Here is a 12,649-nt window from a genome sequence, read left to right as displayed (position 1 = left end):
TAGTGCTGTTTATCAGTCTAGATTGTTTTGGTGTGAATTGCAGAGTATTGGAGATATAAAAAATACATTTGGAAAACTCAACAGTAAGGATAGACCGATACATCGGCCGGCCGATATATCGGGCCGATATTTGAGTTTTTTACTTGTATCGGCATCGACCGATACGCATGTGGGTTCGCGGATTTATTTTTCCCTGGCACTTTTTTTCATTTGAAAGTATGTGGTTAAGTTGAACAAAGCTGTTGAATCCTACTGTGTACAGTAGTTGTTGTTTTATTTATGCTTCAGCTTAAATATTTGTTTATTTTATAAAGACATTACTGGAAGATTTAAAAGCACTGAACTCTTTTTTATTTGAATGTATAATAATAATAATATTCTACCTGTTCTACCTCAACTTTCCATCTTGTTTTAGTATTTTTTACTGTTCAATAAATGTTTCTTATTTTAAACGTGAGACTTGTAATATTTGTTATCATTGTGTCATTTTTTTGATGTAAATTGAGGGAGCAAAAGCAGTATCGGCCCCAAATATCGGCTCAAGATAATCGGCAGTCCATAATCGGTCATCGGCTAAGGGTGATGGAAAAAAATCGGTATCGGCATCGGCCCTAAAAAATCCATATCGGTCTATCCCTACTCAACAGCAATGTCTCTTTCCAGAAATCATGACCTGGTTACTCAAAATAATTCACAGAGCTTGTTGTGAACAGTTTATTGTAGGAACTATTTTCTTTCTACTAAACTACACCAGCCAACCTTGTCACTGCACAGAAAGAAGCATGCATCTACTCATGGATGAGAGGCTCGTGGCAGTGCGAGATGTAAACATCAATGGCATCCTCCTCCTCGTGTCCTGAGCTGTAACGTTAGCTAGCTTAATGGTGCTAGGTGAGCTAGCAATAGACATGCTCACTAACAACCTAAGATTTGCATGTTCTCCCCGTGGGTTTTCTCCAGGTACTCCGCCTTCCTCCCACAGTCCAAAGACATGCAAGTTAGGTAAATTGGTGACTCTAAGTTGGCCGTAGGTGTGAATGTGAGCATGAATGGTTGTCTGTCTCTATGTGTCAGCCCTGTGGAAGTCTGGTGACTTGTCCAGGGTGTACCCTGCCTCTCGCCCAGTGTCAGCTGGGATAGGCTCCAGCCCCCCCCCCGACCCCTAACAGGATAAGCTGTTACAGAAAATGAATGAATGAACAAATCTGTTAATTATTTTCTCAATAAATCAATTAGTCTTGCTTTTTCCACAACCCAAAGTTATTCAGTCTATTTTCATAGAGGGGTAAAGAAACCAGGAAATATTCACATTAAAGAAGCTGGAATCTGAGAATTTTTACTTTTTTTCTTAAAAAATACTCAGATTAATCGATTATCAAATCAGTTGGTGATTCATTTAATAGTTGACAACTAATTGATTGCAGCTCTATGGCTGTTGTACAGTAGAAAGAAGAACGGACTTTGCTGCACTTTAGGCCTGTTTCCAATGAAGAAGTTCCTGGTACTATCTGGGGGGCAGGAACTACTACAGGAACGTCCTCTCGCTCGGCCCTCTCAACCGCCGTGTCTCCACTGAGACAGCGGAGTAGGAGGAAGGTTCCTGTAAAGTTACCGGGCTCTGTATGTGACGTAATCGTTGCGCGACCATTTGCGCAACGTAGGGGCGTAGCGGCGTAGGGACGCCATTAGCCATTAGCGGTGTCTGTAATAACTCCGGTCGCGGTCTGTGAAAAAAAATTTTTTTCCTGCGGATGTTTTAGTTACAACATGATTGAGCTAACTGGAGTAGTTTCATGTTGTATCCGACAACGGGAGGCTTTTAACAGATGACGTCCTGATGTTAGCTTTGCTGCTGCTGTTAGCTGTCCCTGTCAGCTGATGCTTTCTAGACATCGTGATTTCCCAAAACTGAATAAATACCACACATAGCAACACAAAACTGCTTTGCTAGCTCAATCATGTTGTAACTAAGATATCCGCTGGAAAAAATATTTTTTTCACAGACCGTTTATTGAGTTATTACAGACACCGCTAACAGCTAACAGTTAGCCTAGCTAAACTACGATAACCATGTTGTTATTTACAAAACGTCACATCCCGCCTTGAGTATATCCAATCAGCACCAAGTAATCCCCAAGCCCCAGCCAGGAGTTTCTCGGGGCCATTCTGAGTACCTACTCCGAGGCAGGGACTTGTTTAGCCCCTGTAAAAGTTCCGGAACTCTGTCCTTCGGAGTGGTTCCTGCGGTGGAGACACGCACCAACAGCCCCGGCCCCGTAAAATTACCCCGAAGTTCCTGTGGTGGAAACGGGCCTTTTGAGCACCACAAGCCGAGTACCATCTAGTTCCATTATATTCAAGAGAAGGCAAACATCTCTATGGCTGATATCTCCAACACTTGTCAACTCACACCAAAACAGTCTACACTGATAAACAGCACTACAGGTAAGAGGATACATATGTATTTTTGATTCGGGGGTGAACTGTCCCTTTAAAAGGTTCAGGAAAGCCAGGCTTAACAAGAAACAGCCGAAAACAGAACATAGTGACTAAGCCTGATGAAAGTCCATCATTATTGTCATGGGCATTCTCACTTACAGGCTCCATGAACAACACATTCCTGAGCCTAATAGGATTGGATGCAATATAAAAAACTCTTCTGATATAATCAAAGGGAGCAGTGACCCAGAATCCAGAGAAAACTGGCCTATTTTTGTATAGAATGTGAGACCAATAGCGTTTTGAAGTTGACCCACAACTTCCTCTTATCTTTGCCGAGAAAAGCCACGCTGTCAAAGCAGATATTATTAGCATTAGTTGTATATCCAGTTTGCATCTGTAACACAAGCCGCCAATGTATAAAGTCACAGTCACGCACATTCATACTCAAACACACAAACACAAAATAGACTTAATGACCGACTCAAACGAACACTGGGGCTTTTGTCTGAGCTCTGCCTTTTCCATATCAACGATTTGCATCCCTTGTCTCGAACTCCCCCAGCCTATTCAAACTGCAGCCACTCTGAATAGAGCCACGCACACCAGGCTGCCTACAGAAGGCCATTACTGTGTGTCCTGGCCCCAGCTTTCCCAGGCAAACAATCAAACCGTCACAGCAGAAAGAAAACAGCTGCATTTCTGTGGTTGTTTGTACAAAAAGACTTTCTTTGCATTCTGAAAAAATATACAGTACAGGCCAAAAGTTTGGACACACCTTCTCATTCAATGCGTTTTCTTTATTTTCATGACTATTTACATTGTAGATTCTCACTGAAGGCATCAAAACTATGAATGAACACATGTGGAGTTATATACTTAACAAAAAAAGGTGAAATAACTGAAAACATGTTTTATATTCTAGTTTCTTCAAAATAGCCACCCCTTGCTCTGATTACTGCTTTGCACACTCTTGGCATTCTCTCCATGAGCTTCAAGAGGTAGTCACCTGAAATGGTTTTCCAACAGTCTTGAAGGAGTTCCCAGAGGTGTTTAGCACTTGTTGGCCCCTTTGCCTTCACTCTGCGGTCCAGCTCACCCCAAACCATCTCGATTGGGTTCAGGTCCGGTGACTGTGGAGGCCAGGTCATCTGCTGCAGCACTCCATCACTCTCCTTCTTGGTCAAATAGCCCTTACACAGCCTGGAGGTGTGTTTGGGGTCATTGTCCTGTTGAAAAATAAATGATCGTCCAACTAAACGCAAACCGGATGGGATGGCATGTCGCTGCAGGATGCTGTGGTAGCCATGCTGGTTCAGTGTGCCTTCAATTTTGAATAAATCCCCAACAGTGTCACCAGCAAAACACCCCCACACCATCACACCTCCTCCTCCATGCTTCACAGTGGGAACCAGGCATGTGGAATCCATCCGTTCACCTTTTCTGCGTCTCACAAAGACACGGCGGTTGGAACCAAAGATCTCAAATTTGGACTCATCAGACCAAAGCACAGATTTCCACTGGTCTAATGTCCATTCCTTGTGTTTCTTGGCCCAAACAAATCTCTTCTGCTTGTTGCCTCTACTTAGCAGTGGTTTCCTAGCAGCTATTTGACCATGAAGGCCTGATTGGCGCAGTCTCCTCTTAACAGTTGTTCTAGAGATGGGTCTGCTGCTAGAACTCTGTGTGGCATTCATCTGGTCTCTGATCTGAGCTGCTGTTAACTTGCGATTTCTGAGGCTGGTGACTCGGATGAACTTATCCTCAGAAGCAGAGGTGACTCTTGGTCTTCCTTTCCTGGGTCGGTCCTCATGTGTGCCAGTTTCGTTGTAGCGCTTGATGGTTTTTGCGACTCCACTTGGGGACACGTTTAAAGTTTTTGCAATTTTCCGGACTGACTGACCTTCATTTCTTAAAGTAATGATGGCCACTCGTTTTTCTTTAGTTAGCTGATTGGTTCTTGCCATAATATGAATTTTAACAGTTGTCCAATAGGGCTGTCGGCTGTGTATTAACCTGACTTCTGCACAACACAACTGATGGTCCCAACCCCATTGATAAAGCAAGAAATTCCACTAATTAACCCTGATAAGGCACACCTGTGAAGTGGAAACCATTTCAGGTGACTACCTCTTGAAGCTCATCGAGAGAATGCCAAGAGTGTGCAAAGCAGTAATCAGAGCAAAGGGTGGCTATTTTGAAGAAACTAGAATATAAAACATGTTTTCAGTTATTTCACCTTTTTTTGTTAAGTACATAACTCCACATGTGTTCATTCATAGTTTTGATGCCTTCAGTGAGAATCTACAATGTAAATAGTCATGAAAATAAAGAAAACGCATTGAATGAGAAGGTGTGTCCAAACTTTTGGCCTGTACTGTATATACAGGCACAGAAAAATAGTCAATAATCAGTTAGTGGAGTCAGAAGCTACTGATTGTCAGAGGCACAGAAGCCAAGTGTTTGTGTCTCTTCCCTGAGCAACCTGTCCTCTGCTCTCATTTCAACACAGCTCAGTTTTCTCACAGTGAATGGAAAAGGCTAATCCTCACACTCCTGTAGGGCGTGAGCTTTGTCACAGCATCCCCTGATCGTCAACAAATCTCTCTGTATATCCAACCCGGGGGACTCCTCCACCCATCTCTCTCTGTGCCAGTAGGGCTGTAGAGCTGTTCAGTGGTGTGCCCCACTTCGCAGTGACACTAATACCCATCAAGCTTCCTTAAATCTGAGTCTGTCTGCTGAAAAAACAGAACACAGGAGCACGTTAAAGTCCTTTTGTGGCCCTGCTGGATCACTCACCCCGGGTACACGCTGACTCTGAGTTCAGTTACAATCACAGGAATGTTCCCGCTAAAGTATGCATCTATAATTAATGAGGACAACCTGCTACCCATGACGCAGCATATTAGATCCGGGACACATGGCTGTTAAAGTTGTCACTCGTTCAGACTTGAAAAGACACACAGATTTATGTAATGACTGTCTTTATCTTACAGGGGGAACACAACGTAAATTAAGTCAATATTTGGGAATATGAGCTACTCTCTGTCAAAGCCAGAAACCAGAGGATTAGCTTTTGTGATGTCATAGGGTACAAAGCTGGAGCTGCTCCATAGACAGTGAATGGGAGTCTGATTTTGTGGCTCCACAGAATGTTTGTTTTCTTTTTTTTTATTCCCAAATGAGCTTTATTATGTTTTAGTGTTCTCAGTGCTGAAACAGAAAATGTACCCACACACTAAGAACATTGCTCTAGGTGCTTTCAGTGTCATCCAGAATATCTTTCTGACTTTGCTGTGGAGCAGCTTGATGACATCAGAAATTCAAGTTTTAGCACTCTAGTTTTTGATTTGAAGGCGAGTTGTTCATCTTTACTACATTTTTGGACTGTCTTAGACTGGTGGAATAACATGTATGAATTTTGACAATGAGCGTAGCTCCCCTTTAAATCAACAGTTCCAGGAAATGATTTATTTTTCCTCTTCTGTTCCCGATAACGCTTGAAAAAAAAAGTAAAAACTTAAATTTAAATTTTTAAAAATCACTTATTTCTGTCTATGTTTATTCTCTGACACTGAACATAAACTAAATTATTAATAATTATTTTTTAGTATAGCTGGAGACAGAAAAGAGGGGAGAGGGAGTGAACAACATGCAACAAAAGGCCAGGCTGGAATCAAACCACAGTCACTACTTTTTTTTTTTTTTAGTAGTATACATGGGACGCACAATCTACCAGGTGAGCTACCAGTGCACCCTTACACATAACAAATTTGCATTAAGACCTGTGTGCTGCAAAGATAACTCCAGCAACAGACAAGTCATCAGCAACAACTTTGATTATGAAATTAAATAAAGTAATTTCCTTGGCAAAAATGGCAAAAAAATCTCTGGTTTCAACTTCTCAAATGCAAATATTCCCTGGTTTTCTAACTGTTTTCTAATAGTAAACAAAATATCATTGACTTTTAACTGTTGGTGGGACACAACAAGACACCTAAACCCATCACCATGAGCTCTGGGATCTTAAGTGTGTAGCTTTTCACTGTTTGATGACATTTTATAAACCAAGAAATTAGGCTCATCAATAATGACAGTAATTATTGTATCAACTGCAGACCTGTGTAATTAATTAGCAGGTTTTAGCCGTGCATATGAATGTGGTTAAGGTTCCTGTTGGAGCTTTACTGTCTTCTGGCTGCAAGGTCAGGGCCTTGGTTTTCCTCTGAGAGAGAGAGAAGCCATTGTTGTCACAGGATCCCATGGCTAAGAAGAGGAGGGGGGGATACAGTAAATGCTTGTTTATGATTGGCTGCTGGCTGCTATGCAACCCATTATTGTCCAAGAATGCATATCCTCATTGTCTAGATCATTATTTCTGCATTTCTTCGTGTGGACTCCCATTTCACAAACAGAATTAAGGTGTTACATTGAAGTTATTTGGTCGGGCTTGTCCCCAACATGACAAGGTCTCAAGTGACTGCTGTGAACAATACTGTCTCAACAGCTTGACATCATCATCAGCATCACCATCATCCTTATGTTTGTCTCGTCAAATCGCGCACGCCCAGCAAGCACCGGAACGGTACAAACACACACTCACTCTACAATAAACCCTCTCTGTCTCACCCTCTCTGTACAGTAGAGTTGAACATGAATTATTAATGCCCTGTGTTGTTTTGGGATTTGGAGAGTATCAGGGGAACTGCAGCGTAATGGAGAGAGTAGACTTAAAAGGAAGAAAGCGTACCCTGCATTTCCCTAGCGGTGTCCCACATAGCAGAAATATCTGATTCCCTCAAACACATTGCTCATCCTCGTCTTCGTCTTTCTGCTTCAACTCGACTCTGACCTCCCACATTCCTATGAAACAGAAATCCCAACCCTCCAAGCACTGGAAACATAGCTAAAATGTATTTTTCAGAGGCCTCACCGTGTGTACTTTTCATCGGACAACAATCGCCTTCCTCATTCCCTCCAAGCCCCTCACCCCCTGTTACTTGGCTTCTGCCGACCCCTCCTCTGTGTTTTGGTCCACAGCCTCTCCTGGGGTGATGGGGGTTAGCTGCTTACTCATGAAAATGGCCAGCGATTCTGCTTAGAGCGCACTTCGCTTCCCGCTCAGGAGGTGAGCACAGGAAGCCATGACAATAACAAACTGTACAGCACAGCTGCTGCTCAACAGTCTCATTTAACATACACCAACACACCACACTATAGACGCTATGCATGCAATATGTGGCACAGAGAGGCCTGTACATGCACACAGTGGGCAGACAGTGCATGTAAATATGAGTGTCCTGCAAGGTTAAGGAAGTACTGACTTAGCAAGAGGGGAGGATGTCATTCCGGCTGCAATCTGCTTAAGAAAACATAAAAAAAAGAGGGCATGGACAAAGTCAGCATATTGGTAAATGATGATGAGAAAGGCCATAACCTGAGGAGAAGGCTTGAATTTCTGGTAATCTTTCACTTACACAACATCACATGACCCAAGTTTGTCCAAAAGCTTATGATTGAGGCACTGTTTGACTTAAAGCGTGGGAGAGCAACAGTCGCTCACACCTGTTTACACACTTCTGCTGGAAGGATCCTGCAGTTTCCCAAAAGAGAAACACTAAAACACAAACAAGTGTAGCAGAAGCTGAAAATTTACTCTAATGAAAGTCATGTCTTTTCATGTTTAGTGTACTTTTGATAACACATAAGAAAAGAGCCGAGAAGAGAAGAGTGCTCTGTTGCCAAACAGGCTCAACTAAATATACCCACAGCATCACGCTGTTCATTACCGCTAACTCCGATCCTTACGCCATCAATCACTGTTTGCCGATAAAGCCATCAAAGACCTTCTTTTCCCACACACTAAACATTTAACTTAGGCCTGGTGTAATGGAAATAATTAAGTTGTTCAGTGAACGGTGCCACGCAGGGTTGCCTGGTCTGTCAGGTCAGCCAGGCACAGCAGGAAATCTTTCTTCCTGGTCTCTGGGCCTCATACGATCCACACTTACAGTAACATCCTGGTCCGGTTCCAGGTTAAATATTAGAGCGCGGACCTCATGGAGAGGTTGTCTGTGTGTGTGCAGCTACTGTATGTCAAGCAGAACAAATGGGATTACAACACGGCGGGGCTTTAGGGCTCTAAACCTCATCATTAACCAGCCACTATGAGGGTAAAACACATTAAATCAGTGTCTGGAAGTCACATTGTCACCACCCATGAAGTGATTCCACGAGGCCGTCCCCCTTAAAGACACATGAAGAACAACAGGGTAGGAATGTCACTGCACAAATACATATTTAGTTTACTGAGGACCATACCCATAAGAATTACTGTACAAATTGGCAATCCAATGATTTACTGTTAATCAGTGGTGGACAAGGCACTCAGATATTCTACTGAGGTAAAAGTAGGGTTAGTAGGGCCTACCACAGTGTAGAAATACTCTGTTACAAGTAAAAGTCCCACATTCAAAGATGATTTAGTGATTTAGGATTGCAGATTGCAACCAGCTGAAACTTCTCCCAGCCAGAATTCCTGTTCTGACCAAGAGCTGAATTATCCACAGAGGTCTCTTCCTCTCCAAAACAAATGGACCAGGTGATTAAAACTGGTAAAAACAGTGAAAAAAGCAGCTTCACGTTACAAATAAGCATTTCTACAATGCTGTTCGGCTCATCGGAGACAGGCTGCTTGTCCACAACATGCTATTGTGTGCTTGCCCTTTTTCTCTAATAACAAAATGTGTGCTCTCCTTATTTCTGATCCAGATGTTAAGGAGGATTTTAGCAGGAGCCGAAGTATCTGCAGAGGTCTTCTTTTCTCGAAAACAAATTCGCCCAAACAAAAACACTGACTAAAGCAGTTTCATGTTAAAAATCAGTGGTTTTCCAATACTGCTTGTTGCTAATGGGCTTCTAACTAATAGGGCCAATGCGAAAACACCACTAAACTACATCTAGAGCCAGTGCTTGGTTTGTCCGTTCTGGGCTGCTGTAGAAACATGGAAGTTAACATGGCAATCTTCATAAACAAGGACCCGCTTCCTGTGTAGATATTAACACCTCATTCTAAGGTAACAAAAACACAACAATTAATATTTTCACGTGATTATGCACCAAAGAAAATGCACTTATTATATTATATTCCATTTCTGCCAATATATCGCCCTAAATCCTACACACTGTACCTTTAAGTAAAAGTATTAAATTATTCCAGTATAACATATACTTAAAGTACTTATTATGCTATCAGAATTAATATATATATCACAATATTGGATTCTGTTTATTGATGCATTAATGTGATGATTACTTTAATGTTGTAGCTGGTAAAGGTGGAGCTTAATCTATAATAATACATCATAATTTATAAGTTGATTTATATTTTGTATTAACAATCTAAACATGCAAAGTGAGCAGTAAGTAAAGTTGTCAAATAAATGTAGTGGATTAAAAAGTACAATATTTCCCCTTTTGAGATGTTTAAAGCAGCAGAAAATGGAACACTCAAGTAAACTACAAGTAGCTCAGAATTGTACTTAAGTACCTAAATAAGTGTACTTATTTAGATTCCACTACTATTGATACTCAGTCCACCCATGATGTTTTTTTTATTTCTAGCACAGAACTCTGAGGTCTGGGAGCCACAGTATCTCAGTTGTTGTTATTTTAGAGGCAGAGGAAAAGCAAATCAGCAATTCAGCTCTTCTGTTCTGGTTCTTTTGCTTTTTAAAGCCTGGGGGTTTGTTCCTTGCCTACAATGATGGCTTCACAAACAAGCGTCAGCAAAATCTTCATACTTATTGTACATGGCCCTTCTTACTACCCTGTTTTCATAGAGAATTTCTCTGGCACTGATGCAGTGTGGAGAGACAATAACAATGTAAAATTCGGAAGTCGGTGCCTTTTCAGATGACTCATTTTGTACGCTGTTTGTCGGTTTTCACATTTCTAAAAGCAGGGAAGATGCTGGTGAATCACTGGAGCTCACCCACCATGTCTGCCATTAAACTCCAACTATCCTCCTCCAGCAGACAGTCTCCTGGCCTCTGCGTTAAAATAGAGAAGAATGCGCGCCTCTAGATCGGAGGACTATCTTTGGATAGAGCTCTGAGTCTCTCACGCTACCAGGATCATGTCTTAATCACATTCAGTGTTTGGAGAGCTGTCATGTAGTGAAACATAGCAGCGTTGGAGACAGGAAAACAGAGCCCACGGGCAAACTGAGAGCTTAGGCTGAACACACAGTGGAAAACACGCTGCAGTCCTGCAGGCAAACACACTGAAAATTCAAAAATTCAAAACACTTTGTCCCTTCTAAGATGCACACTCACTATCCAGAACTAGTGCACCATGTGGGTAACTTACAGAGCTGCATGTGTTAAGCCTCTATAATCGGCAACAAGAATGAGAGGGCGGTGATATCCCTTCAACAGCTACGTTGCTTGTGAATTCCCAGGTTAAAAGCTATCTGCTCTAAGCTCTGAAAAGGCACATTATATCCATGTTCTGCACACAGGTCAAAATGTTTTAGCAAAGGAAAGTATTCTAATAATGAAACAAAAATGATCTGATCCTAGACATCCTTGTTTGTTGTGCAGCTTCCTTTTATGGAATAATAGTGTCCTTCCTGATGTGGTATGACTTTGCTATTTCAAAGCTGGTCCATTGAATAGAGAGATACAAGCATGAGCGCACACACACACACACACACACACACACACACACACACTGCTGCCAGCACCTACCCGACAGTCTCTCTGCAGGGTCTTCATCAGGTTGTTGTACGTCTCTGCGTCAAAGTAAAGTCCTTCTTCGTGCATGTCCTGGAAGTCCAGGTCTTTGTAGGTTGGACAGGCCTTTTCCCTCTCTTTCCTGGATGCTCGTCTCTTGTAGGTGGATCCCTTCAGGTCGTATTTGTAGTGCATTTTGATCGAGCGTGGCAGCACGTTATTCATGACCACCAGTCGGATGTTGATGCCTCCAGACTGGATGCAGTACAGTCCGTAGAACTTGGGCAGCAGCGTGCGTGGATTCTGGTTCAGGTTCTGTGAGGCGAAAGACAGCTTGAGTCACAAACTCTGAGAGATCAAAGGGAAAACTCCTAATTTCTGAATGGCTAAGTTATGCTGCATGTCATCTCCTTTGTGAGAAAATGAGCAAATGTTTGACTTCTGTACATGTAACTAACATGTCCTCCCTCCTCTTGACTGAGACATCTTTCAACACCAAGAGGGTTTTAGACCCCCATTCAGCACTCAGAGGTGAAGTTTTGCCACCTCACCAGGTGCTGAAGACCTCCTGAGGCAACTTTAAGTGTCTCACCATGTAGTATCCAGGTAGTAATCTCTGGAGAAACTTGGCCTCTTTGTGCTGGACGGTTTTAATGATGAACTCGTCATCGCTGGTTAGATAGAAGAGCGAGCCGCTGGCCCCCGGGTTGGTCAGCTCAATCAGTGGCTCATTTACGAGGGAGTACTGAGGAAGGAAAAACATCAACACACCAGTCAGAAGAAAGATTTCACACTGAACAGAGGTCAGACTTCTAGGAAGCAGCTCCAGCTCTAATCACATAAACTATGGTACAGACAAAAATTAAAACACTAAAGTTTATGTGGAAAGCACGATTAAATAAAGATGCGACACCGCAGGAATCTTTTGTTTATTTAGAGCTGGAAGAGATCTTCACTAGCCTGAGGGTATTTACAGAAGTCTTGTGATGCAAAAGCACCAGGTTTCTACTCAAATATTTGTTTTTGTTTTACTGGCCTCAAAACATGTAGGCACCAAAAACAAAATAAGAGTACACCCCAGACGTTACATCAATAAGCGATTCAAAACCATCAATATTCTGCTATAATAGCCTCAACTGTGCTGGGAAGGCTTTTCACACATTTTGCAACCTGGCTGCAGCCACAAGAGTATTGATGAGGTGAGACACTGACGTACACCTGACCTGTTAAAATTCACTCTCAAGGGTGGAGATGGGGTTTAGGTTAAGATTTTGTGCAGGTCAGTTAAGTTCCTCCACATTCTTTCTTGATGGATCTGACTCTGTGCATAGGGTAACAGGAAATGACCTTCCCCCAAACTGCTGTCTAATAATCATTAAAGGCTGTAGACTGTATAGAAAGTGGAGCCAAAGCAGGGGAGCCTTAAACCTGCATTCTTTGCAATGGCTAGCAGGGGGCAACTCCACCGATTG

At 42.4% G+C, this 12,649-nt stretch overlaps 1 protein-coding gene across 1 annotated transcript in view; it reads right to left on the bottom strand.

Moving 5' to 3' along the window:
• The window catches only part of pip5k1bb (phosphatidylinositol-4-phosphate 5-kinase, type I, beta b), a 50,380-nt gene that overhangs the window by 10,385 nt on the left and 27,346 nt on the right, over positions 1–12,649 (bottom strand). Inside the window, exons 6-7 of the mRNA XM_033618948.2 lie at positions 11,770–11,922; positions 11,193–11,492 (exon numbers count right to left, since the gene is read on the bottom strand). Of these exons, the coding sequence (XP_033474839.1) occupies positions 11,193–11,492; positions 11,770–11,922 (453 nt within the window). The remainder of the gene's footprint in view (positions 1–11,192; positions 11,493–11,769; positions 11,923–12,649) is intronic.

The sequence above is a fragment of the Epinephelus lanceolatus genome, chromosome 9 (genome assembly GCF_041903045.1).
Source record: "Epinephelus lanceolatus isolate andai-2023 chromosome 9, ASM4190304v1, whole genome shotgun sequence".
In the NCBI taxonomy this organism is placed as follows: Eukaryota; Metazoa; Chordata; class Actinopteri; order Perciformes; family Serranidae; genus Epinephelus; species Epinephelus lanceolatus.
This window is presented reverse-complemented; position numbering and strand designations above follow the sequence as displayed.